This window comes from Ornithorhynchus anatinus, chromosome 8, assembly GCF_004115215.2.
Source record: "Ornithorhynchus anatinus isolate Pmale09 chromosome 8, mOrnAna1.pri.v4, whole genome shotgun sequence".
NCBI classification, from domain to species: domain Eukaryota; kingdom Metazoa; phylum Chordata; class Mammalia; order Monotremata; family Ornithorhynchidae; genus Ornithorhynchus; species Ornithorhynchus anatinus.
The window spans coordinates 13,863,812-13,889,020 of NC_041735.1; the positions used below are offsets into that span (position 1 = coordinate 13,863,812).

A 25,209-nucleotide genomic window follows, 5' to 3' on the forward strand; every position below is an offset into this window, starting at 1 on the left:
AAAAGGTCAAGTAGAAACTAAGCAACACCAGGAAAGGAATAGGAAACCAAACAAAACGCATTGTTTTTGCCCATTCCGGTATATAAAACCTTTACAGGTCTGCACCTGGAATGCTGTATAATTTTGGCCTCCTTATGTCAAGAAGGAAATGTCAAAGTTGGAGAAGGTTCAGAGAAGGGCAGCCAAGAAGGTCAAGAGACGTCCTGATGATAAAGTTTCCCTAATAAGGTTGGATGAAAGAGTTAGAATTCTTCCGTCTGGAAAGATAGGAAAGGACAGGACAAATCCAGAAAAACATGAACAGTGGGGATAGGGCAAACAGAATTCTTGCATACAATCTCACCATCCTAGGAAAAGGGGACAGCAATAGGAGCTGGAGGGAAGAACGTTCACAACAGGGAAAAGAAATTTATCACACAGTGGGTGGTTAGCATGTGGATTACCACAAGAATTGGGCAGGTCAAAAATATCAGTAGGTTTTGGAGGGGTTTAGCCAAATTCATGGATGAGAGGTCCATAATGGATTACTTAGGAGGAGTGTTGAAGATGTAGAGGGAGATGTGAAGGATGCCATTGGTCATTAGGTTGGATGTCAAGGAGGGTCCTATTCACAAGGATCACCCAGTTTCTCTTATTGCCTCCTCACGTATCCTCAGGTTCAGTGCAAGGGCCAAGAGGGTGGTGACCAGATCTGAGAGTCCAAAGAGGAGATGAAATGAACATGATGGGTGGAGGAGTAGGTTAAGGATAAGATGAAAAAGGATGAAGTGTGCTCTGGGCCTAAATTGGCTAAGGCCTCTCAATGGGGCTTTGGGTAAGAAAGAAAATCAAGCTTCACAAGGTTTACATTGTGAGTTTGGAAGGGTGAAAAAATCTATTAAAAAGGCTGAATATATACTAGACTGTCTAGAGATTTGTTTGCAGGGTAGTTAGATAAAAGTCATTCACCACATTAATCCCCTCAACACATACCCACATATAGGTCCAGTCCTAGGAAGGCACACAGGTTGTGTGTGTGTGCGCGCTTGTATGTGTGTATGTGGGGTGTGTGTGCATGCCTGTGTTTGTGGGAAGCTCTAGTTTACAGGTTCCTTATTCTACACTTGCCTCAAGGAGTCCGTTCCCAGTACCTGTGCTAGCAAGTTTACCCTCTGTAGATTTCTTTCTCCAGAATGCCCACTTAGGGGCCATTTGTTTCGTGAGGCAGGATTCCACTCCAGGGCCTTGGTCTTTTTTACCCCTTTTGTTCTCTTTCCTCTTAGACTTTTTAGTCTTTCTCTTCTCTTTGGAATTGTCCTGGCTTCTGGGTTGCTGATCCCATAGTCCTTTTCCCTGGAAGACACAAGACACGATACACTTGACTTTCACAAAGGTTCTGAAGCACATAGTCAAGGGAGGCAGCCATTACTGTGGTAATCAAGAGGCATTTATTAAGTGGTCTCCCACTCTGTCTTAGACAATATGAATCTCCTGAAACAGCTGGTCAGTTCCCTTGGGTTCAGTGTAGCTGCTGCCAAGATCCAGGCAGAAGTAGCCAAAGCGTTACCAGTTGAGAAGACAGGCACAGAAATAAGATAAGAAATAATTTAATGGAAGCCTAAGGGGAAAGAGAGAAGTTAAGGGAAAATGCATAGAAATATAAGGTGGGGGGGAGAAGAGACATAGACAGAGAGCGCATGTCTTGAGTGCCTAATGTGTTCAGCGCATTATATTTGGTGCTTGGAGAACATAAAATAGAAAATAAAATATACTAAGACTGTGAAGAAACAGAGAAAAAGCAGAAAAGACGAGATGTGGCTAGCTCCATCATTTTAACATTCACAGGAACTATAACAATTAATGAATTTTCCAGGCTGAACTATTGGAAAGTAATCCCTCTCCTTTCAGTGATGTGGAAATCTGGCTTCAAAAAGATTCAGGTTCCAAATAAATGATCCAAGCTTCATTAAGAAAATCAGGTGGAAGCAGTAGTGACTGGAAAGCTTCACGGAACTACAGACATTCCCTGAGTTCTAAGTGCAGCTTCAGTTTGTCTGGATAAAGTGAGATATTCTGTGCCACATTTTTCTTCTGCAGAATATAAGGAAAGTAATCTTGACCCAACCTACCAGTATTCTCAAAAAATAAACCTTTACTGTAAATATACAAATGAAGTCATTAGTAGATCCCTTAATATGCAACATGTGGCATGAGTGAGTAAACAGAAAAGATGAAAACTGGAAGGTTCACCTTCAAAATTGATCTGTGAAAGAACAAAGCCAGCAACTGAACCAATTCATACTGTACACAGCCATCCTTCTTTTCAATCCCAACAATATTTGGCAGAGAAAAGGGCTTTTTTCCATTGATGCCAAAGTATTGCTTTGTTGTCCAGGGAAAGAATCCAAACTGGGAAAAATATTTGATCACTACTGCTGCCTAAATCGAAAATGAGGGAAAAAAAATCCAAGATGAATCAAACAGAATTTGTGTAAAATAATTCTCCCTAGGCTAGGTAGTAATATTTCTAAGATAAATCTAAGCACAACTAGAAGAGGAGGGAGCAAAGTGAAGCAACCAATGTGTTAAACCTTCATTCCGTTTGTGGCCTTTTTTTCCATTAAATGCATTTCCTGAACTCCAGTCAAGCCACAGCCCCCACAGCCCCACAGCCCTAACTAAAGGGAATGGTATTTTGAGTTTAAAGAACTGCATTCTTTGTATGTGAAATGAGCTTGTTAGAAACTCCTTACCATTGGCTTTACAGCACTCAAGCAATTTACCTTACCTACTTACCTAGCTGATCTCCTGCTTCAATCCAGCTCACCCACTTGGCTCCTCTAGTGCCAACTTGCCCACTGTGCACCAACCTCATCTATCTCGCTGCTGATCCTTTTCCCACTTCCTCCCTCTGGCCTACAACTCCCTCTCCTTCCATATATATCAGACCACCACTCTCCCCACCTTCAAAGCCTTACTGAGGTCACATCCTTTCCAAGAGGCCTTCTCTGAAGAAGCCTTCTTTTCCCCAATTCCCTCTCCCTTCTGTGTCACCTACAAACCTAGATCCTTATGTGTATACTTTCAGTCTTCATTTCCTTCAAAATAACCTCAATGTGCCTCATTCTTGTCTCTCCTACCATCAACCTCTTACTCGTCCCCTGCTTGAACTCCCTAGTTTTTCAAATCCATCAGACGACACATCTCCACATCTTCAAAGCACTTCTGAAATTACAGCTCTTCCAGGTGGTCTTCCCTGATTAATCTCTCATCTCCTCAGATGCCCCTCCACCACACCCCGGCCCATTTCAGCACTTTTGAGCTGGCCATGTGCTCATGAACTCACAATCTTCCAGGGCACTTGAATATATATCTAATATTCCATGTTACTTGTATACTCTCATACATAGCTTCTTTTCCTTCTTTCTCCTATCTACAAATGTTTTTAATGCTAGTCATTCGGTCAACTGTAATTACTGAGTGTGCTTATGGTGTGCAAAGCACTACAGGGCTCATGAGTTCGAATCCCAGCTCTGCTACTTGTCGGCTGTGTGACTGTGGGCAAGTCACTTAACTTCTCTGTGCCTCAGTTCCCTCATCTGTAAAATGGGGATTAAGACTGTGAGCCCCACATGGGACAACCTGATTCCCCTATGTCTACCCCAGCACTTAGAACAGTGCTTGGCACATAGTAAGTGCTTAACAAATACCAACATACACATTCCCTGCCCAGGAGGAGCTTGTCTCCCCCACTAGATAGTAATATCCTTGAGGTCAGGGATCATATTAACTAATTCTATTGAACTCTTGCAAGCACATAGTCTTATGTTCCATTCACAGTAAGCACTTAAATACAGAAGACTGACTGATGCTAGGGTTTTGGGCAACTCAGGATTCTATATCTGGTTATTCATCTGTAAATTGGGGATCTAATACAAACAAAACTCTCTGGGAGAGATGAGAGAAAGGTGAGTAAACTCTTTGATGAGGAAAAAACACGCAAAAATGTAGAATAAGATGTTTGATTCAATCTATTTTTGTATTCAGTTCAGACAGCTCTATGTCACTTTTCAAAACCTGCTCCTACACGTTTAGAATTAAAAGTAGCATGTAACAAAGCCTAAGCAAAGTTATAGTCTAAGTCACTCTAAGTTACGATGATAGGAATAATCAATTATACAGGATCAGGAAACCCTGGGAAAAAATATTTCCTTACTTCATTTTGGCTCTTGAAAATTCAGGTGGGAAAAGTAAAATGTGGCAGACAAGTCAACTGATCACAAGGTTCTGCCACAGCTTACCTCTGTGTAGAAGATCGCTGCCATCCAGAAACGTTTTGGGGGCCTGGGAACAGAAAGCATGGCCCACAGGAAACACGAGATGGGTACCACCAGGGAGATAATGGAAGCTGAGACCACATGATTTAGAATAATCATAAAATAGCAAAACATTTCAGATTTGGATTCTAACAAATTGTACAGTGCAAAACCTAATTTTATGAGCCGAGGAAGACCCCTGTAAAATTTCTCTGACTGATCCAGTTCTTCATCGTAAAACATCCTAAAATGAAAAAGAAATGGTATCAGCACATGAATTGTTCTGACCATGGGGCTACTCTTACAATAAGTAACATATTTTGGATCAAATAAAAGGAGCCCCCTTGCACGCTTTAAGGCCAAGTCTCAATTTATGCTGATTTCATTGATTTAGTTCTCTAGGTAACTCCAGAAGGGAAGGTGGAGCAGCAAAGAGATGCTATGGTTGATATATGCACCATAAATGGTTGGCATATTTCCTAGATGCATAAATAAGCAGAGTGAGTGTCATCAGAAAAGCAGCATGGCGCAGTAGATAGAGAATGGGCCTGGGGGTCAGAAGGTCATAGATTCTAGGCTTCGCCACTTGTCTGCTGTGTGACCTTGGGCAAGTCACTTCACTTCTCTGTGCCTCAGTTACCTCATCTGTAAACTAGGGATTGAGAATGTGAGCCCCATGTGGGACAGAGACTGTATTCAACCCAATTTGCTTGTATCCTCTCCAGCACTTAGTGCAATGACTGGCACATAACAAATACCATAATTATAATTATTATTAATTATTATTAAAAGCTTCTTCAGGCTGGATCAGGCACAAGTGTCAATGAAAGGGGAGGCTAAAGGAATGCCATCATTCCAAATAATAAGCACTTACCAAAAACAACATCCTAGTGCCCAAGCAGACACAGTTTTTTCCCTTCCTCTTCACTCTGACCACCACACTTCCTGGTTGGGGACTCATCATTTCCCAGATGGATTACTGCAATCCCTTCTTTATTGGTCCTGCTGCCTCAAGTTTCCCTGTCAACCACTGGTTTTGAAAGTTGTCCACCAGCTATCTCTCCTCTTACCTCTCGATTCTCTTGTCTCACTACATCCCAGCTCATGTTCTTTGCTCCTAACAAGTTAAAACACTAACCAGGGCCAGATTAATGCAGGGGCTCACAGGGTTGATGCCCAGGGCCTTGGAGTTAGAACAGTCACCACAAGACAGCCTGTGCTGCTGAGTCTGCTTCTTAAAAAGAGCACTGCCTTTGAAATTGCAGGGAATGGTGCAACCTGAATGTCCCCAGGAGTTCCTTTAAAGTCTGCTGCCTCAGCCTCCTTCCCCTCCTCAGTCCAGTGGCAGAGGTAGTAATAGTAAATTGGTGCTAATCACCTAGGCTAATCACAGCCTGCCTTTAGTTCTCCTACTCCAAGAGGAATCTTCTTGATTCCTTGGTTACAGAGGTCCCTGGTAGTGAGTAGAAATGGGGAAAGTGTGTTTGATGTTTAAGAAGCAACTCAGAAGATTAAGTGAAGAGAAGCCACTAGGTAAGTTTACTCATAGAAAGTTGTGTCAGGCAAGGTCCCTTCCCACCACCCGACTTTTCCCTCTCAGCCTGCAGTCACCTTCATTTTAGAAAGGGCAAGCCTCAGAGCAAAATGTAAATAAGTGTTTGTTGGGGGGGTGGGGGAGAGAGACAGAGTATCAAGAAACACCACTCAGTCACAGTGGGAATCCCCCTGACTCCTGATCCTGCCATCCCCACTGGAAAAAAAAGGCCTCCCAGACAGCTACCAAGGCTGCCCATAGCTCTCCTACATCTCTACCACCATTCTGGCTGGTGCTGCAGTAATAATGTCACCTGGGACAGTCAAGCTCAGGACCCAAATTCCAGTTAATGCAGCCCTGCCACTAACTAGTCCTTACTTTTGACTCTCCTCTCTTCTACCTACTGCTCATGCTTTTCTCATTGCCTGGAACTCCCTCTCTCCCTCAATTTCACCAAACCATGTCCCTCCTTTAAAAAAACACTTATTCCAAGATGCTTTCCCTGACTAATTCCTGATCTTCCTGGTTATGTCACTCCATCTTATTTACCCACGAGTATACCTGAGTATATCTGCTTATTTATCCATTTAATTTCTTACTTTTGGTTTAGTCATTTAAATATAGCCTTTCTTTCTCTTCTACTTGACTCCCCCATTGGGTGGTAAACTCTTCAAGGGGAGGGACTATTTCTTTGGGGTGTCTAGTGTCATGCTCTTACAAATAAATACTGTGGAGGACGAGGATGACTGAAGTAGATTTTACACAGACCATCCTAGCCCTCCCACTCTCTCCTCTCCAAGGAAGCCGTGGCCAAGGCTTGCCAGGGACTGGGCTTCTGTGATCTAATTCAAATCTAAACTAGGCTTTCATGAGAAAATGTCCACTGAGATCAAAAAGAGTCTCTACACATGTAGGGGATTCAAATTCCAAGATTTAAGTAACACATCACTCTTACCTTTTACGAATCAGTTCTTCAGCAGTCAGCATAACTAGAGTTGATTTTGCAGGAGTCTTGCTTGATATTTTACTCTTATGAATAGGATCTTTGGTCTGTAATGTGGCACTTGCTTGGTCAGACTGTGACTCAGTTCCTCCTGGGGAAGTGTCAGGGATCTGGTGGCCTGCACCTTCAATTTTCCCCATCTCCATTTCTCCCCTAGTATAATTTTTAAAAAAGCTTTGAAAATCAATAATGAAAGCCAAAATAGTCAATGAAAAATCCCTACCCAGACTAGCTCATTTGTTTAAATATGAGAGAAATCATGCTTCTATACTCTGGCATGGCTCTGGCTATGTCACAACCAGACTCCTCACCAGTATCCCTATTTGTTTGTTTTATCGTACTTGTTAAGCTCTTACTATGTGTCAAGCACTGTCCTAAGCGCTTGGGGTAGGTACAAGTTAATTAGGTTGGACATAGTCTCTGACCCACATAGGGGATCACATTCTTATGTAGGAGGGAGAACAGGTATTGAATTCCCATTTTATACTTTTATATAGAGAAGTTGTGACTTGCTCAAGTCACATAGCAAGCAACTGGCAGAGTGGGGATTAGAATCCAGGTTCTCTGACTCCCAGGCCCATGCTCTTTCCACTAGTCCAGGCCTATGCTGCTTCTCCCTGCCTACAGCCTCTCCAATCTATACTACATACTGTTGCAAAGATCATCTTCCTCAAGGCCACTTGGCACATATCTCTCCTCGAAACTTTGTAGGCCAGGAAATATGTCATTTCTTTCTGTTTCACTTCTCTCTAGCACTTCGGAGAGTGTACGGTCCAGTGGGCACCTCATAAATAATACTAGTGTTGTTATAAATACAACTAAAGAGTCTCACTTGCTCAATTCTTCAGCTAGTCCTTGGTGGTCCTGCCTTTAAGTACTAGATCCAAATAAATCGATGTCCTTATGCAAACTAATGCCTTAATGCATGCTGTATTTCCACTACTCTAAGCATTAAAATCAAATATACCCAAAGGGCCATATTTAGTCAACTTATTTTTTGAGCCAAATTGTATAGGTAGACGGAAACAACTTTAGTGTCTGCTGTGTAATGTAATTGGCCCAGAATTTGTAATTTCACGGAACTACCGTGGAAGTCCAAGAAAGGATTTCTCTGTTGCTCTTCAAATCCCCACTGTGAAACAGATTCAAATCTGGTGATGCTGAACCTTTTTGTTAGTTTGTTTGCATTCACCTGGGTACCATGGTCTCCTTAAGCGATGGAGAATCTCCTTGCTTTGGGCAAGCTGCTGACAGAGCTTTTCCTTCCTCCTCAGGTTGTATACCATCCTCCCCAAGGATTTGCTGACTTGTCAAGTCCAGTTCCTCTTCCCCAGGAACCTGTCCATCTTCTCTAGGCAGTTGCTGATTCTCCGGGAATTTATCCTCCACAGGTGCTGCCTTTTCCGGTCCTAAAACTGATGGCATTTTCACTTTACCTCCCAGCTTGTTACTGTAGTATCTCAAAATGCTTGCTTTGGTGGCTTCTTTTCCCTGCAACAATATTTTAAATCTCCATTGTCTAGCTGAAAAAGCATAATGCTCAGTTGTAATTAGGGGAACCAATTGCAAATATATTCTAAACATTTCACGCATCAATGTGTGAAAGTGTGAAAATTGCATCAATGTGTCTATTTCTAATCGGAATATGACTAAGAAATGCCTTACCCTTTGTCAGATGCCAGGGATGAGGACTGAGTTACTATGAGTTACATATATGACTGCACCTGGCATATGAGTACATTCGGTGACAGAAGTTCAAATCCCATTTTGGCTCCTCTTACCTATCCGGCTCCAGTTCTTGTACAAATTGAGGAATCATCTCGGGGCCCCCATTCTAGATGCCAAACATTTCATTTGGAGCTTAGGGAGTAAACTTTAATTTTAAGAGAATAGAAAGTCAGGGGAGCATGAAATGGTTTTCAGGTCTCTGGAAGTCTCAGAAGTCCTTGCTGTGTGGTGGGGGTTGGTTCCCAGCAGGTCCTGAAGCTCTGGGGAGGTGTGGGAGCACTGAGAATGAAAACAGTTTCTGCTCTCTTCTGCAGGGCTCCCTCCCTGGCTGGGCCCTTCTTTCCCCTCCTTTCCCCACTTGGCTTTGGGCAAATGTTGGAGAACAGAAGTTTGTCTAGTCCAAACTATGGACCGGTCTAGCTACAGGTACCTGCCCTGCCCCCAAACTATATAATCTAAATTCTTGGGTGGGCTGGGAGGGAAAGATCTTCATTTCTATACTTCCCCCTAAGTGGAGCAGAAGGTACTACAGAGAATAAATCAGCAGGTGGCTTGTGAAATAATATGCTAGATTACTGAACTAAATATTTGAAGAGCTAAAATTGAGAGAATTTTGTTCTTACCCTACTATGAGCTCTTCTCAACATACACCTTTCCATTTTCAACACTGTTGATACATCTAAGTTGTCTTTACCCAAGGAATTCAGTGTTTCCGTAATGTCATCCAGCAACACTTTCCCAAAGACCCAAAAAAATTTGAGGATGTTGATTATTCTATGGATTATATTTTCTGTGGAGAAAAGGAAAAAATGAAATGCTTTCAAATATCTTTTAAACACTTTTCATCTACCAAAAAATCCTCCTCTAAATCCTCCACAGGATATACCTTCCTTATGGGTGGGGAATGGGACATTAGTTTTGTATTTACCAAGTGGGTGATCAATAAATGCTATTACCACTATACCTAAATAGATATAATAATAATAACTTTGGTATTTGCTAAGCGTTTACTATGTGCAGAGCACTGTTCTAAGCGCTGGGGTAGACACAGGGGAATCAGGTTGTCCCACGTGGGGCTCAGTCTTAATCCCCATTTTACAGATGAGGTAACTGAGGCACAGAGAAGTTAAGTGACTTGCCCACAGTCACACAACTGAGAAGTGGATTCGAACTCATGACCTCTGACTCCAAAGCCCGTGCTCTTTCCACTGAGCCACGCTGCTTCTCCATGAAGATATGAAATCAACTCTCTAGAAATGTCCAGTGAACATGTCAAAAACAGTCTGACCCTACATGTGCAAGGAATGATTTAGTTATGGTGAAGAAGCAGAATGGCATAGTGTTAGAGCACAGGTCTGGGAGTCGGAAGGTCATGGGTTCGAATTCCGGCTCTGCCACTTGTCTGTTGTGTGACCTTGGGCAAGCCACTTAACTTCTCTGGACCTCAGTTACCTCATCTGTAAAATGGGGATTGAGACTGTGATCCCCACATGGGACACGGACTGTGTCCAACACAATTTGCTTGCATCCACCCCAGTGCTTAGTACAGTGTCTAGCACATAGTAAGTACTTAATATACCATAATTACTATTATTATTATTGTGTTTAAGAAGTTCCTGAGTAACAACTGTGCTAAGCACTGGGATGAATAAAGAGTAGATCAGAACCAGAGGAACCAAAGGAACTATTCAAGTTTTATTCTCCCATAAACTGGAAAGCCACATCAAATACTATCAGTGTGGCTTTGAAATCTCAAAACTATATCAACTGTTTCAAAGCTCAAGCTACCTGCTCTGTAAGAACTTCATAGTGTTCACAATAATGGCAACTTATTTTGGAAAAATGAAAATTTAGGCAGAGCTCTCTTACCTGACTCTCCTAGGTTTTCTTCTTCTTCATTCCCTGATGTTTCATCTTCATCTTCAAATGTAACCGGTGTGAAATCCCCTAAGTCAGAGCAAATCAAAGGTAATTAGAAAGGCATTAAAGCAGCAGCATGGCTTAGTGGAAAGAGCATGGGCCTGGGAGTCAAAGGACCTGGGTTCTAACCTCAGCTCCATCACTTGTCTTCTGCGTGACTTGGGGCAAGTCACTTACCTTCTCTGTGCCTCAGTTACCCCATCTGTAAAATGAGAATTAAGACTCTGAGCTCTCTGAGGGACAAGGACTGTGTCTACCCCAATCATCTAGTATCTATCCCAGTTGTTACTGCAGTGCCTGGAATGAAGTAAGCACTGAACAAATACCATAAAGAGGTAAAGCTCCATTCTTATGAAATAAAATAAATCCCAAACCCCAAATAAACCTTTTTGTTCAGACTTTGGGAAGGGCAAATAAAATGCCTCTTCCTTTCCATCGTACAACTTTTAGTGTCCTTCTCTCACCCATAATAGCTCTTAGTTTAGCTTCCTCAAGGTAGAGATGAGACTTGAGGAAAGTCACTAAATAACTTGGCTTTATCTTTAATAAAAATGCTTTCAGTTACTTGTTTCGGGGTGTTTAAGTTTACTTGCTTAGTATTCCTTTTCCATGCCAAAGCATAGAGTCTCACATGTGGGCATCAGAGGCATAATTAAATTATTATTGCACACAGGTCAATTATCAACTTCACACACTTTTATTCCCTTTCCCAGTCACCTTTGTCCATGGCAAAAGGCAGTGCCCTGAGTAACTTCTGTGATCCTCCAGAATTGACCAAACCATTGAGTTGATTCTCCAAAGTGGAAAGTCCTAGAAATTCCCTGAAAATACCTTTAGAGTTGCATTACCAGAGTTTTCTGGGTCAGCCAAATATCTATGCCTATTCTGCACTCATCTGATTTTGTAGGCTTAACTGCCTCATTTACGCTGCTCTGATTCTGCTTCTGGCACGGGCCATAGTTCTGAATACCAAAGGCCAAAATCTGCATGCTTAAAAATGACAGCTAAATTGAGACTGTATTTTTCCCCATGAAAATGAAGTGGCAGTAGAGAACACAACAGAGAAATGGCAGAGCTGTCCCCTAGCCCACCAAACTCAAGCACATCCTCTACTTTAGTAGATTTTTCTATCTGTTGAATTTTGAGAGGCTAAGATCGGGTCTGCACAGCTACCTGTGACTTCTCTGACCATAAAACATGCTGAGACAATGAGTTCAGCCAGGTTCATGTCTGTTTCTAGGGCAAGACTGAACCATATGGGGAACATGACTGAAATTCCCCCTCATTCAGAACTGGGGCAAAGCCTCTGAGGGAAGTTTGACTGGATTTTAGATTGTAGATTCCAGTGTAAATGGTCACCATGAGATTAGCAATCTGGAGATCCAATCATTTCCAGTCAGTTGTCTGGGGAGGGACCTGCCTTCTTGAGTAGACATGGGTTAGAGGGGGCTAGAGAAGGGAGAGAGCAACAGAGAAAAGCTGACACCTTGCTGTTGGGGGCAGTTCAAACCCTGGATCTGAGATCCTATCTCCTAGGAACTGGAGATCCTATCCATTCTGCTACCCCTAATGAAGATTGCCACTGGAGTGGTAGCTGACTCTGTGGGAACTCTGTCATGGAGAAGTGCAGCACTAGCCATCTTGTTGACATCAGACTGCCAGAAGCTCACATCCTTCACTTTGGTCTGGCCCAACACGTCCCAAAAGACCCTTCCCTTACGTGTTCAAGGATATAACCTAGCATCCTGATACAGAATATATAATAGGGATGAAAACCTTTTCCTCCCTGCTTCACTCAAGCACACACAAACATCCCTCCACAGACTTAGACAACTTATTTTCCCATTCACAAGGAGTATAAATGGGTTCATTGCCTTCTGCTCATGAAAAGTAACCCCCCCTCGGCTTCCCTTATAAAATGTTTCTTTTGGGAAAGTATTACCTCTGCATCTCCTCCGCTCCTGTTCCTCGAGTCTTTCTTCTCTTCTCAATTGAATTTCATCTTGCTTCCTCAGCTTGAGGGCTGTTTTGGAGTTGTTTGTCCAGGCATCATAAGCTAGCTGTACGAAGAGGACATCAATTTCTGAGTTCCAGACATCAAATTTTTTTGTATAAAAAAAGTTATCACATCTAATCAGGACCATTTCTACTTCTATACTCTGGTCATCAGTAAGTCTTCGTAAATAGCAGCTATTGGGGGGATAGTAGTTAACCAAGTGAGATGGAAAATTAGAGTTGTAGTTCTGTCTGAATAAATTACTTTAAAAACTAACTGCACCTTTAAGAATGGCTCTTAGTATTACAAAGTATTTCAAATTCTTCCTGGCAGTTGAAGCAAAATTAATCCAAAAGTCAAAATGCAACATGAATGCTTTTTTGGTTCTCTCATCATCAGGTTCTTTCTCCGCACCACTGGAAACAAAAATGAAAACCTAAAACCATCTGCAAATTAAAGTGTGTGTTGCAGTGAAAATTTATCTGCACTGAGAAACCCAGGGAATTTCCTTTAATGTAAATGACTCCCTAGAACTGCACCAGAATATTCAGGAAATTGTCTCAAGCAACAATAACAATTAACAATAACAATGGCAATTACTAAGCACTTACTATGCACTAAGTGTTAGAGTAGAAGCAGCATGGCTCAGTGGAAAGAGCACGGGCTGGGAAGTCAGAGCTCATGGGTTCAAATCCCAGCTCTGCCGCTTGTCAGCTGTGTGACTTTGGGCAAGTCATTTAACTTCTCTGTGCCTCAGTTCCCTCAACAGCAAAATGGAGATGAAGATTGTGAATCCCATGTGGGACAACCTGATCACCTTGTATCCTCCCCAGCACTTAGACCAGTGCTTTGCACATAGTAAGCGCTTAACAAATGCCATCATTATTATTATACAAAATAATCAGAGAAGATTCAGTCCCCATCCCACACAGTGCTCACAGTTTCATTTCCTGGTTATCTGGTTACCAGGAATCTGGTATCACTTTAAACAAAAAATGGTATTTGTTAAGTTCTTACTAAGTGCCAGGCACTGAATTAAGCACTGGGGATATAAACCCATTGGATTAGATGCAATCCATGTTCCACATGGGGCTCACAGTATTAATTCCATTTACAGATGAGGTAATTGAGGCACAGAGTTGTTGAGTTACCCAAGGTCCCGGAACAGACAAGCGCCAGAGACAGAATTAGAACCCAGGTCCTCCTGACTCCCAGACCTGTGTTCTATCCATTAGGCCACTCTGCTTCTCATCTTGTCTTCTTATGCCTTTCTCTCCAGGAGAATTACAAATTTAATGTATTTGAATAGTTCTAGATTCATATCCTAGTAAGAAATACAGTACCTGGAAAGCAGTTTTTGGCTTTGGAAATTCTTCTTCCTTTTCTTCTTTTTCTTCTTCCTCATCTTCTTCCTCCTCACTATCTGTCTCAAAGAGGCTGTAGCTTCCCTCCTGTACCACTTAGAATCATTCCACAGAAAGGAACAGTACATAGTTTGGTGTGCCGGTCAAAACAACTATATTAAGCAATCAGACACTATTAGGGTCTTTTTACATTGCTATAGAGATGAAATTCCCTTTAATATAGCATGAAGAACAAAAATTATGTTACAACACCGCCCTTTAGTTTTAGCAATTCTCTGACTATATCATCTGAGATATCCCATTTTTTTTCCGGTTGGATATATTCAAAAGTCTTAACTTCCAGAATTTAAAACCCCAGTTCTTTGTGGATCTTACGCCCATTATTAACTCATAGACAGGTTTGTCATTCAGTAAGCTTACTGGAGGGGTGATGGACCCAAGGCTGCCACCATTTCTTCTGGTCTCCAGTCTCCTGCAAGCCACTGTCATCTGCAAATATATTACATACAGAGTGCCACTCTGCTTGATGAGGTACAGAGTTTCAATTATCCTAAGGACAATTTCTCACCTTGCTATATCACCAGCCATTGCTTCAGAAAAAAAAGAAAAAAAGCACACAACTATCACTCCCACTTCCTTTGTTCCCTTGCCCTTAGAAAGATTGTTTCTTTTGATATCTCAAAAGGAAACGTTTGTGATGCATTACTCCCAAGAGATCAAACCCAGAGGCTGGGTGCCAAATGCACACTCTTAACCTGGGAAGGAATTTTATTTGGTTTTACAATGCTGAAACTGTCCTTCCTCAAGCAGGCCATCTGGTAATTGAGCAGAACCAACCCAGTTGGTCATAAATGTTCCTCCCACTGATCTCAAGGGCCAGAGCTACTCTTTCCTCCTGTCCCACAACTGCCAATATGAAATCCTACGTGCATGCTGAGTCCAGATGCTAATTAGACCCACCACTCTCCATTACATCCTTACCATGTGGCTGTCCTTCTGCTTCAGTTTTTTGAGGGCTAGGGGTTTTCACTTCCAAGTCCCCTGGGCTCATGCTGTCCTGCTTTGCACTTTCTATTTTCTTTTGTTTTGTTTTGATCTTATCCATTCTGCCAATTTAAAATAAACATACAGAGAACCTTTTGTTGTTCAGCAAAAACTTCTTAGGCACGTGTTTACCTCGGAATTGTTCTTCACCCACCCAAATTATAACCAAGGCCACAAAACTAACAAACAAGTTTATGGCTACAGGAAGAAGTAGCTTTCGGTAATGATTATCCAAATCTTTTTGAGTCACAGAAAGGAGGAATCAATGAGCAAAAAGATTGTTGGCTTGCTGATTTTTTCCCAAACCAAGCCTGGGATACCCCTGAAATACACAATCCTGAAAGATAATATTTGACTCATGGATCACACAATGTTGGGTTCCAGTTTGGTTTGAGGCTCTTTTGGCCATCTCAAACCTACAGAACCGTGCCGCAAACTCTCCTGGAAAGGTCCAGAATCACCCTGGTCTTGAAAGACTAGTCTGGATTTCCAAAGTCCCCTGATCACCAACAGATAAGCCATAGCATAGACCTGATGTGTTTGGGCAAACTGGACATTTATCTATACCTTTTCTTCCCTGGTCATCCCTCCCACTTCCTCATCACACTGGGAGGAAAATGGTAGCCAAACATCACCAGCCACCTATTGCCAGCTAAAGTTGTACAGCTTTCCATTTCCACCCTCATGAAATTGATTTCTAAGGTTGGAATGGAGCAATCATGCATGTTACTTATCACAAGAAGCTTTCGAGGCATTTATACTTAGATTGCAAATTCTGCCACTCAGCCCCTTTGTCATTATTTTCTTAGTGACACTTTAGGCTTTTCCTCTTAGTACCATTTTGAGAATGGATGGCTGTGAGAGGGACAGAAGGTAAAGTTATACAATCACATTCAGAAAGAAAAATCTATGATGAAAGTACACCTCACAAAGCCTAAGATATTAGATTGCACACTCCTTAAGGACAGAGGTTGTGTCTTCTACTTTTACTGAAGAGCTTCCAAGCTCTGGAACACTGCTCTGCACCCAGTAGATTCTGAATAATTACTGATGATCATGATGTGACTAATGGGATTTAATTGAAAAGTATACATATCTGAGTGACCCAACTTACTGTTTGGTTGTGGCTAGTTTTGATTTTCTCTCTTTTTCTTCTTGAATTACAATTGACTTTTGCAATTTCAGTTCAAACATCTCTGCTCCCCTAAATGTGCAAGGAAAAATGTATGTAATTACAGCACATGTTATTTGTACAGCATTCCATAGACATTCATGGAAAAACAAAACAAAACCCAAAAACCCTTTTTTGCCCTGATGCAGGAAAGAACTGGTTTAGTTAAGCATCTACTAGCAGCATACATTTGGTCGTTCACAAGTCATTTCCCCCACCTCACTCCTTCCTGGATGATACATGTTGTTACTTTCATGTTCTATTCCTCTGTTCAAAGACTTCTCAGACTCTAGAAAATTGCAGGAAGTCCATAAATATTAACTGATGAAAGAAAAGCCTTCTTTTTTTTCCACTGTGGTTTTAAAATCACCCTCTAAATTCCACTCAAGAGAAATTTCAGAGCTTTTTGAGTTAGAATGGACAATTTTTTTATTGCTTTTAAGCACTTACCATGTTCCAGACACTGTACTAAGCACTGAGATAGATACAAGCTAATCAGGTTGGACACAGTCCATGTCCCACATGGAGCTCACAATATTAATCCCCATTTTACAGATGCGGTAACTGAGGCACATAGAAATTAAGTAACTTGCCCAAGGTCATATAGCAGGTAAATTGGCTGAGCTAGGATAAGAATCCAGGTTTTTCTGACGCCCAAGCCTGTGCTCCACCCACTAGGTCATGCTGCTTTCTTAAAGCAATCTGGCTCAAGAGGAAGTAAGAAAGGAGGCAAAAGATTGATGAAGTTGGGCCTAAACCACATGGAACTGCTTACAGTAGGCCTAGTGGAAAGAGCACAGGACAAGGAGTTAGAAAACCAGATTCTATTCTCGACTCTGCCACTTGCTGCCTGTCTGAACTTGAGCAGCAATGTCTCGGTGCTTTAATTCATCCATAAAATGGGGTTGAAACACCTCTTCTTCCTCCCTCTTACACTGTGAGCTCCATGTGGCACAAGAACTATGACTTAACTGATCATCTTACCTACCCCAGTACTTGGCACATTGCAAATGCTTAATAGCATCATTACAAATCACCTTGTGGCAAAATCAACATCCATTTGGAAAAATGCTATTAATTCTCTTAAATCACATTCCTTCTTGGAAAAACCAAAGAGCAAATGATTAGGTCAGTCATACAGAGGGATTTTTTGAGTATGGATCCTAATTGGCTGGAAGTTGTCTAATGGAGCAATGACTGCCAGGAGCCGCTAAAATTAATTTCCATGGCTCTCCCAGTCTCCTCTTCCTTCTTCAGAAAAGGAATATTCCAAACCTCACAACATTTCTTTTGTCTTTACTTCATTCAGAGACAAAGAACATAGGAGAAGAAAGATCAGAGGAGGAAAAAAAAGCCCATAGCAACTCCAGGACTGGGCATCACGAGATCCAGAGACCAGGCCAAGCCACTGGGGCCAAGAAGGCTTATTATCTCTTTTCACTCTCTGTCATCTTGCACTGTACAGTTATTACTGCTGTAACACAAGTGTCGGGGTCTCGATTAACCTAATTTTATGAGGAAATCTTGTTATAATTCCCTTGATTCAATAGAGTGTCATTGATGCCACCGACTGACATTTTTTAATACACATTCCTATGTCATTGTTGCACCCACCACTAGCAAAATGCTTTACACACTTGCCACACATTGTTATTGTACTGTCTTAAACACTGTTGAGTTTCAAAAACTTACAGTACAGTATGGTACAATACAGTAAGGCTGAGCTCGAGGCTGGGAAGCATTGCATTTTCACACTTTCAGCAGAAATATCTGGATTTTTCAAATACTTCATTATATTGTGAGCTCTCCCACATAGCAGGGGAAGCAACAGAAACTTCCTCTGAGGCTTCAGCAAACTGGTCCAACTGTTCTTGCCTCATTTCTCTTTGATCTGAACATCCATAACCAAGGTTTTCTCTCCACTTCTCTCCATTTGCCACCAGCCTACCTGGACTCTGGAGACTCCTTGGAAATCATCCAGGTCAATAGCAGGAGAAGGGAACAGGGATGTAGATGAATCGTACAATTTTAAAGCCTAAAATGCAATCTGGGGTCTGTCACTCAGAGCTTCATGGAAAAGCTTGGAGGCAGGTATGACTGCGGAGGACAATTCCTGCTAATGTTATCTTGGATCCAAGACTTAGTTTGCTGAAACGAGTCAAAATCATTTTCCACATACACTCCAACCACATGCAGCTTTTGCACAAAGGTAGAATGAGTTGGCCAAAGTCATTTTTCCCTTTCATTCATATTTTCAGGAACTTTTCCATTTAAAGTGTGATAAATGAAAATCCACAGATGCTTAGCCAACATCCCTTAACTAGAAGCTGAGCAATGTCAGACTGCTCCTCCTTTATAGCGCACTAAACCATTCTTTCATTCGTATTTATTGAGTGAGCAGCAAATGAGTGCTCAATAAATACTAACACTCCTACTATTAAACATCTTACAAGTTATTAATACTATACTGTAGCTTAAGACAATTGCATAAATTAGCGCTTCAAAGGATCATCAGAGCAGAGAACAAAGTTTAAAAGATTATCCCCAGAACTCTACCTCCCTGAGGACAGTAAGCCACTGAGAACTGCCTCTGTTGTCTCCAAAATGCAGATGGCATACCTGGAAGCCAAGATCCTGGTGGCCCGCTGCTCAGCTACTACATAAAGATGATAATAGCTTGTGAAAATTCTTCGCTGGATTAGAAGGAAGCTAAAACAAATTACATCCCAAAAAATCCCAGCTTCCTTCTCAGGCAATTCACAATTCTCATCATCAGGAATGGCTGTAGGAAAAAATATATATATATTATCTTTACAAAAGCATTACAAGGAACATGAGGCTCAAGGAAAGTAACTCCCTTTCTGGTAAATAATAAACTGACACATGAAACTACTGCCTAGTAACTGATGGAGACAGGAATATTCACATATTTCACTTTGAAGGACCTCTATCTATCCCAAACCCAGCATACTAGTCTTCAAATCCAATACTGATGTTTCTGAAAGATGGGGATGTGATCTTTATTTCTCTTTCAAGTTAGAAAGACTGCATAATGACCAGAGTGAAGAGGCTGGAACATCCAATTGAAAAAGCTGAGACCTACTTGGTGATCTCTTGCACTGGAGCCCAGCAAAAGCATAAAATTTGTACACAACCCAACATATGCTACCCAGATCTTGCCTGCCTAGCCTGTGTGAAATCCCAGAAACTCAGCAACACAGTCCACTAGGTGACTCTTCCAGATTTATGCTGCCTCTACTGTATACGGCTTTCACTTGGGGATGCTAATCTTGGTGAACTGCTGCTGCTATGAACATTAATGCACGTTGGCAGCATTTCAGCCACTGAGGTCTCAAATTGGCCCTTAGCCAAAATGGCCCTAAATAAGGAAGACTCCCCCCACCCCACTCCCGAGATATCAAAAGAGTGTCGAAGTCCAGCCCAAGCTCATCTGAAGTTTGGCTTTGGCCCAGAGTCTTCTGGCCCATTGGTTTGGGATCGTTAAACTGAGCAGAGCCCATGCAGGGCTTTGTCCCTGATGCTCTACTTCACAACTGCTCACTCATCCATGCTCCATCCATCCTCAGTTTCACCCACGTATAAAATCAGCCCCTCCCTGTGACAAAAGTTTTGAGATAAAAAGTACACATTTGGTAGTTCTAATTCCGGCTCTGCCACTTGCCTATTGTGTAATCTGGGCAAGTCACTCAATCTCTTTGTGTCTCGGTTTTCCTCATTTATAAAATGAAAGTTAAAATACTTATTCACTCTCCTACTTAGACTGTGAGCCCCAAGTGGGGCAGGTAAGATTCCTAATCTAATTATCTTGCATCTACCCCTAGCACTAGTAAACACTTAGTAAACATCTTCAATATTAATTCAAAAGTTTTGAAGTTATAGGAAGGGAGAGCATATACAAAATCGTTATAATTTTTTTGGAGGCAAAGTCTTAAAGGGAATTTTCTCCCATTGTTTCTGATTCCCAAATTTAAGTCCTTCACTAGTTGCAATAGGGCAGAACCTTTTTGCTTCTCCATCTCTGAAAAGACTGAAGCTCTATAAAGTTAGCAATAAAGCAGACGTTTCATATTCTCCTCTGTGTGAACTCATATTAACTGGATGTAACTGGAGTCATTAACCAGACATTAGATCTGAAAGAATCCTCAGCAGTGCAGTTTACCTCACGTTCTTTCCTTCTGTTTTGTTTTTTCAAACTTTACTTGCCACTTGGAAAATCATGAGTTCATCTCCAAATGTCCAATTTCTATTGCTGTTTTTCTTTACATTCTTACATCAAAAAAAACCAGTATCATTCCTGTAGGAACAAGGAGGGCCCTGTTCATGTGTTAGCTTTGGGCTTATGTGAAACTTACCTAGGCTATAGCCTTTTACTGTGCAGAACATGCTAAAACTGTGCACAAGCCAGCAGTGGCTACTTAGTAACTTCTCCAGATAGGCACAGGCTCCTACCTGCAAGCAGAGAAGAACAGAAGAGGTTCAGCATTCTGTAACATTACCATATTTGTCATCGGGTACATCTCATAAGTGTGTTTTGTGTAGAGAAGCTTTCTGAAGGAATTTGGGTTTTATCCCCAAGCTACTGGGGCAATTCCCAGCCCAGGAACTTGCTACAAACAGAACGGACAAAATAAAAACAAGTTCCTCAACCCTGCCACTTCCACAACATTCCAACAGTTTAGCAATGCCAAAAAAATTGAAGAAGCTCAATACAGAAAGTCAGTTTCGGGCACAAAGAAATATGGGTGTGAAAGTAAATAGAAAAGAATGTTGGAAAAAGTATCTTTTGACCAACATCAATGGGGTGACCACACCATCCACCCAGGCAATTGTAGATTAGGACTTCAGCCAATCCAGTCCACGGGAATATAACTGGGATGATTTCATCACATCTTGCAGCGGGCTCAGCTGTACAACATGCCTATGGAGGAACGTCCAGTGGTATTATTGGCAAATAGGAACATTTTTGGAATGTTTACACTGCTTAAATTGCCCATAAATTGGAGAAGAAAGTACTGGCACAGAATTTTAGAATTTTCCTTGGTTTGGCAACACGGACAGCATTTGCTACTGAACATTCCTAAGTTGGAATGCAGGGGGAGTGAAGATGTGGGGGGAATGCAGCTGTTTTTGTTGTTTTTTTTAAATCCACTAATGGGTTCATTTCAATTGACTGAATACTGTTTGAAGATGCAAACTAGCTTGAGATAGGAGTTAGCCAACACAAGCTACATGGTAGCAATTTGGGGTTTATAGAAGTCTAGCAAAGCAGTTTTAGTGCAAGAAGCTCTACATTACCACATACACATTCTTCCTGTTTCACTTATCTAGATTAGAGCGCCTCAACTTCTGAAATTTGTTAAGGACAGTGCTGGAATAATATTCCAGCTACCTTCCCCGGGGTTCTCATCAACCTATGTGCACGATGGTGACACACGAGCGCACCCAGTCCGTGCCCTGATGGAGGAAGCCCCAGACAAAGGGGTAGGATGAAAACAGTCTGGAAAGGAAACTCACCAGCAGGACCCTTTGGTCCATACTGGGGAGGAAGTGGGCATAGTGGTTCTACTTCCATCTCTCTCTTACCCACTACTGTCAGAACTTACTTCACTTACTTTAAGTGCACTCAGGAAGCACTTAATAAATACTACTAACTGTTAATTATAGATTAGAAGGGAGAGTCTTCAGCCTCCTCTGCTCTTTACCATTCTAAGTCAGGGCCCAACTGCCTATACTTAGGCTGAATGAAGCACATTTGCCTAGTGCGAAGAGCAGGGGGCTGGGAGTCAGGGGACCTGGGGCCTAATCCCAGCTCAACCACTTGTCTGTTGTTTGCCTCAGTTTCTTATCTGAAAAGTGGGGATTAAATCCTCCATCTTCCGATTGAAACTGTGAGTCCCAGGTGGGATAAGGACTGTATCCAACCTGATTATCTTGTACCTATCCCAGCACTTAGTACAGTGTCTGGAGTACAGCGCTTGGCCCATGGTAAGCACTTAATACATACCATTAACTCTTCCCCTGCCAAACACAAAACAACAACAACAACAAAAAACACCTGACAACTTTCCCCGATTTCCAAATATTTTAGAGGCAGCTTCAGCCTTCTCTGTTCTGCTCCTGCACATCTATGGAGACTTCAAGTAATATGAATCCCACCTTCCCGATCCACTGGTGCTCCCTTGGGCCCTCTGGTGCAGCCAGCTTTCTATCCAACCACGGCTTAAGTCCCTCCTGAAAACTCTTCCCTCCCAACAGCTCCCACCCAAAGAATGGACCTCATGCCTCCACTTCAGGTATCCTCACCCAGCTTGCTTGCCTGCTTGCCGCATGTCTGGAGATGAAAGAGTGCAGAGGACTGCTACAACTGGTGGGGCAGGCTACTAGATTGCAAATTCCTTGAAAGCAGGGTTCATATCTATTAGTACAGTAGAACTCCAGAACTAGTACAGCAGAACTCTCCCAAGCACTTAATACAAGGCTCTGCTTACAGTAGATATTCAGTAAATAATATTGATTGAACTCCCTTCATCTTAAACTGCAAGCCCAATGTGGACTGTGTCCCCATGTACCACACAGCCCAGCACAAAGTACTAGGCACATAGTAAGGGTTTAATATTATTATCTTGATGATTATCTGGTAGTCCCTCCTTCATGGGAGGGGAAGACTACCCAGCTGGGGGACAATTTGGACAACTCAGGGTTCAAGGGTGGTGAAAACAGCAGAAAGTCCTGGTCACTACAGACCTGGCAAGTGGCAAGGCAGCTCGTGCTTCAATTAGTAAGGACTGCAGGCTCAGCCTGGTACTCCATCCAACCCCTACCTGGACAGTTGGGGAGAGGGAAACCTTTCCCAACCTCCTCTTCCCCAACGCACACCCCTTCCCCTCCCTTCTGTCATTCACAGGCATAGAGTCATATTTACACTGCTATATTCTCACTACATATATTCACAGCCATATATAAATATATGGAAATATTTTCCCATGTACTCAGCCCACACACATATAGTGTAGACATACACACACCCACATTTACAGACCCACAACATACTGAAACAAATATAACCATTTCTCCATACCCAGGTGCATTTTTATATACACACACACACATACACAGAGATATATACATACAAAATTTCCCACACTCTAATGGAGAACAAAACCATGTCTACTTGTGGCTACAGAGAACCACAGCCATAAGAGAGAATACACAAAAGGGAAATGCTTACAGTGACACAAACACAGGAATCCACACAATATTCAAAGTCAGAAAGAGTATAGCAGCAGATAAAAGCTCACTGGAGAGAAAAATATTATGGAGAAGGTAAGGGGAAACAGAAAGGAAGCAAGGGGAAGAATATGCCCTGTATGAAAGTCAGGTATTCCTGATGATTAGGAATATTTTTTGCATTTATTTAAACTTTTTGCAAACATTTTGTATTTCAACATTTTATTTGGCAATGATAAGACAGAAGAGTTTAGCTAAAATAAGATCCAAGTAAGGGGAGGATAATACTTACGGAGAGGAGGTTCTTCAGGGCTATCACCAGGACATTGTAAGCTATCAGGTAGTCCCACTTGTGGAGAATAAACTTGACTGGCTTCAGGAGGAGGCTGCTTCCATGGAGCATGAAGTAGAAAAAGGCCACTATGTATCCAAAGCAGAAGATGTTGACTCTAGCTGTCCCAGAGAGGAAAACCACACCAAGCACAAACCAGAAGAGGTAACTGAACACAATCACTTTAGCCATATCCAGATAGGACCTATGAGGTGGGACAGAACAAGAGAAAACAAATGCTTGTTTCCTGTAGCACAAGCTCATTCCCTCCTCTAGGCGAAGAGGACAACTATTTCATGCTTATCCCATAATGGGAGCAAAACAAAGTACTTTGGGAATAGAAAGATGGGGAAAGAAGCTTAGTGAACAAGGCTTAGTGAACCATGTCCCTTATCTTTGATTCCCTCCTGTTCTTCTTGGTCCCATATAGTCAACCACTAATTCACATTTTTAGAAGCATCATAACATTGTCTCCATTCCCAAGATTTAAATTTTGTCCAGGAGCTGGCTCTCTCTCACTTAGTGCAATGTTCTCTTTACCTCTTACCCAACATCCTGTTTTGCCCCTCTGCTATTCTTTTTTAACGTGGTAGTGAAACCTTCTTTCAGGAATTCTTCTATGATTTTATTATTTTAAGAAGACTCATGTTTTGGTGAAAAGAACACAGGGCTGGGAACCATGAGACCTAGGTTTTTATCATGGGTCTGCCACTAGTCTGCTGTGTGACATTGGCAAGTCCTTTAATCTCTCTTTACCTCAATTTCCTCATTTGTAAAATGGGGATTTAAATACTCTGTCCTTCTCCTTCAGACTGTGAGCCTCATTTTGACCACATCATTTTTCTCCACAAATCCCTGTGCTGGTGCCTGGGCTCTTTTGGTGTTGGACCTCAAAGTGGAGTGACAGCTAATGCCACATACTAATCAGACCTTCACTCTCACTTTCCTCCTACCCAACTTTCAATCAAACCAGGCTATCTTCTTGACATTTCTTTCTCATGCTGAGCCTTTGTCCAATGGAGTGAGAAGAAATAGGCTCTCCGTTCCATCCCAGTTGGGGACCGTCGTTCTTCCACCTCATAAAAATTGGTCCTCTAAAGGCTCATTTCTCTTAAAACCTCCCAGGCTGAGAGGGTGGACCCTTTATTCTTTGCTTATTTTTACTCTTCAAACCTAACTCACCTTTGCTATATGTCCTTATGTTTAAGATGCTGTTGAGAATCCTGATTCATTTGTATTTGCAAGTCTGTGTACACGCATACAACTCCTATTATATGGGACTTGTTATACTACATGAATCTGTTTGGTGTCATGAATGTCATGAGTGCTCAATAAATATGTTGTTGATGGGGGAAGAGTATGATGGATGCCCTCTTAGAGTGCTACTAGATTTACTCACATTATTGTCCCACTGGACCAAGCCTGTATCTGTAGCTCCCATGTCCTGACACATATCTTCTTTCTATACTGGTGTGGGTCGCTATCACTTCTTTACAAAAATTATCTTTTATTTCTTTCTCATCAAATTGGGGGAAGAGAGGAAAATAATGCTTGGAAGGAATTAAGTCAAGTATC

General features: G+C 41.9%; 1 protein-coding gene across 1 annotated transcript in view; it reads right to left on the bottom strand.

Annotated features, from left to right (window-relative positions):
• LOC100080288 (piezo-type mechanosensitive ion channel component 2-like) overlaps positions 1 to 25,209 on the bottom strand; it is a 79,960-nt gene that overhangs the window by 17,618 nt on the left and 37,133 nt on the right. The window contains exons 27-41 of the mRNA XM_029070344.2: positions 23,596 to 23,839; positions 20,429 to 20,525; positions 18,675 to 18,837; positions 15,999 to 16,088; positions 14,822 to 14,946; positions 14,261 to 14,329; positions 13,820 to 13,935; positions 12,423 to 12,540; positions 10,430 to 10,507; positions 9,184 to 9,350; positions 8,025 to 8,323; positions 6,785 to 6,985; positions 4,281 to 4,539; positions 2,230 to 2,418; positions 1,131 to 1,332 (exon numbers count right to left, since the gene is read on the bottom strand). Coding sequence (XP_028926177.1) covers positions 1,131 to 1,332; positions 2,230 to 2,418; positions 4,281 to 4,539; positions 6,785 to 6,985; positions 8,025 to 8,323; positions 9,184 to 9,350; positions 10,430 to 10,507; positions 12,423 to 12,540; positions 13,820 to 13,935; positions 14,261 to 14,329; positions 14,822 to 14,946; positions 15,999 to 16,088; positions 18,675 to 18,837; positions 20,429 to 20,525; positions 23,596 to 23,839 — 2,417 coding nt within the window. The remainder of the gene's footprint in view (positions 1 to 1,130; positions 1,333 to 2,229; positions 2,419 to 4,280; positions 4,540 to 6,784; positions 6,986 to 8,024; positions 8,324 to 9,183; positions 9,351 to 10,429; positions 10,508 to 12,422; positions 12,541 to 13,819; positions 13,936 to 14,260; positions 14,330 to 14,821; positions 14,947 to 15,998; positions 16,089 to 18,674; positions 18,838 to 20,428; positions 20,526 to 23,595; positions 23,840 to 25,209) is intronic.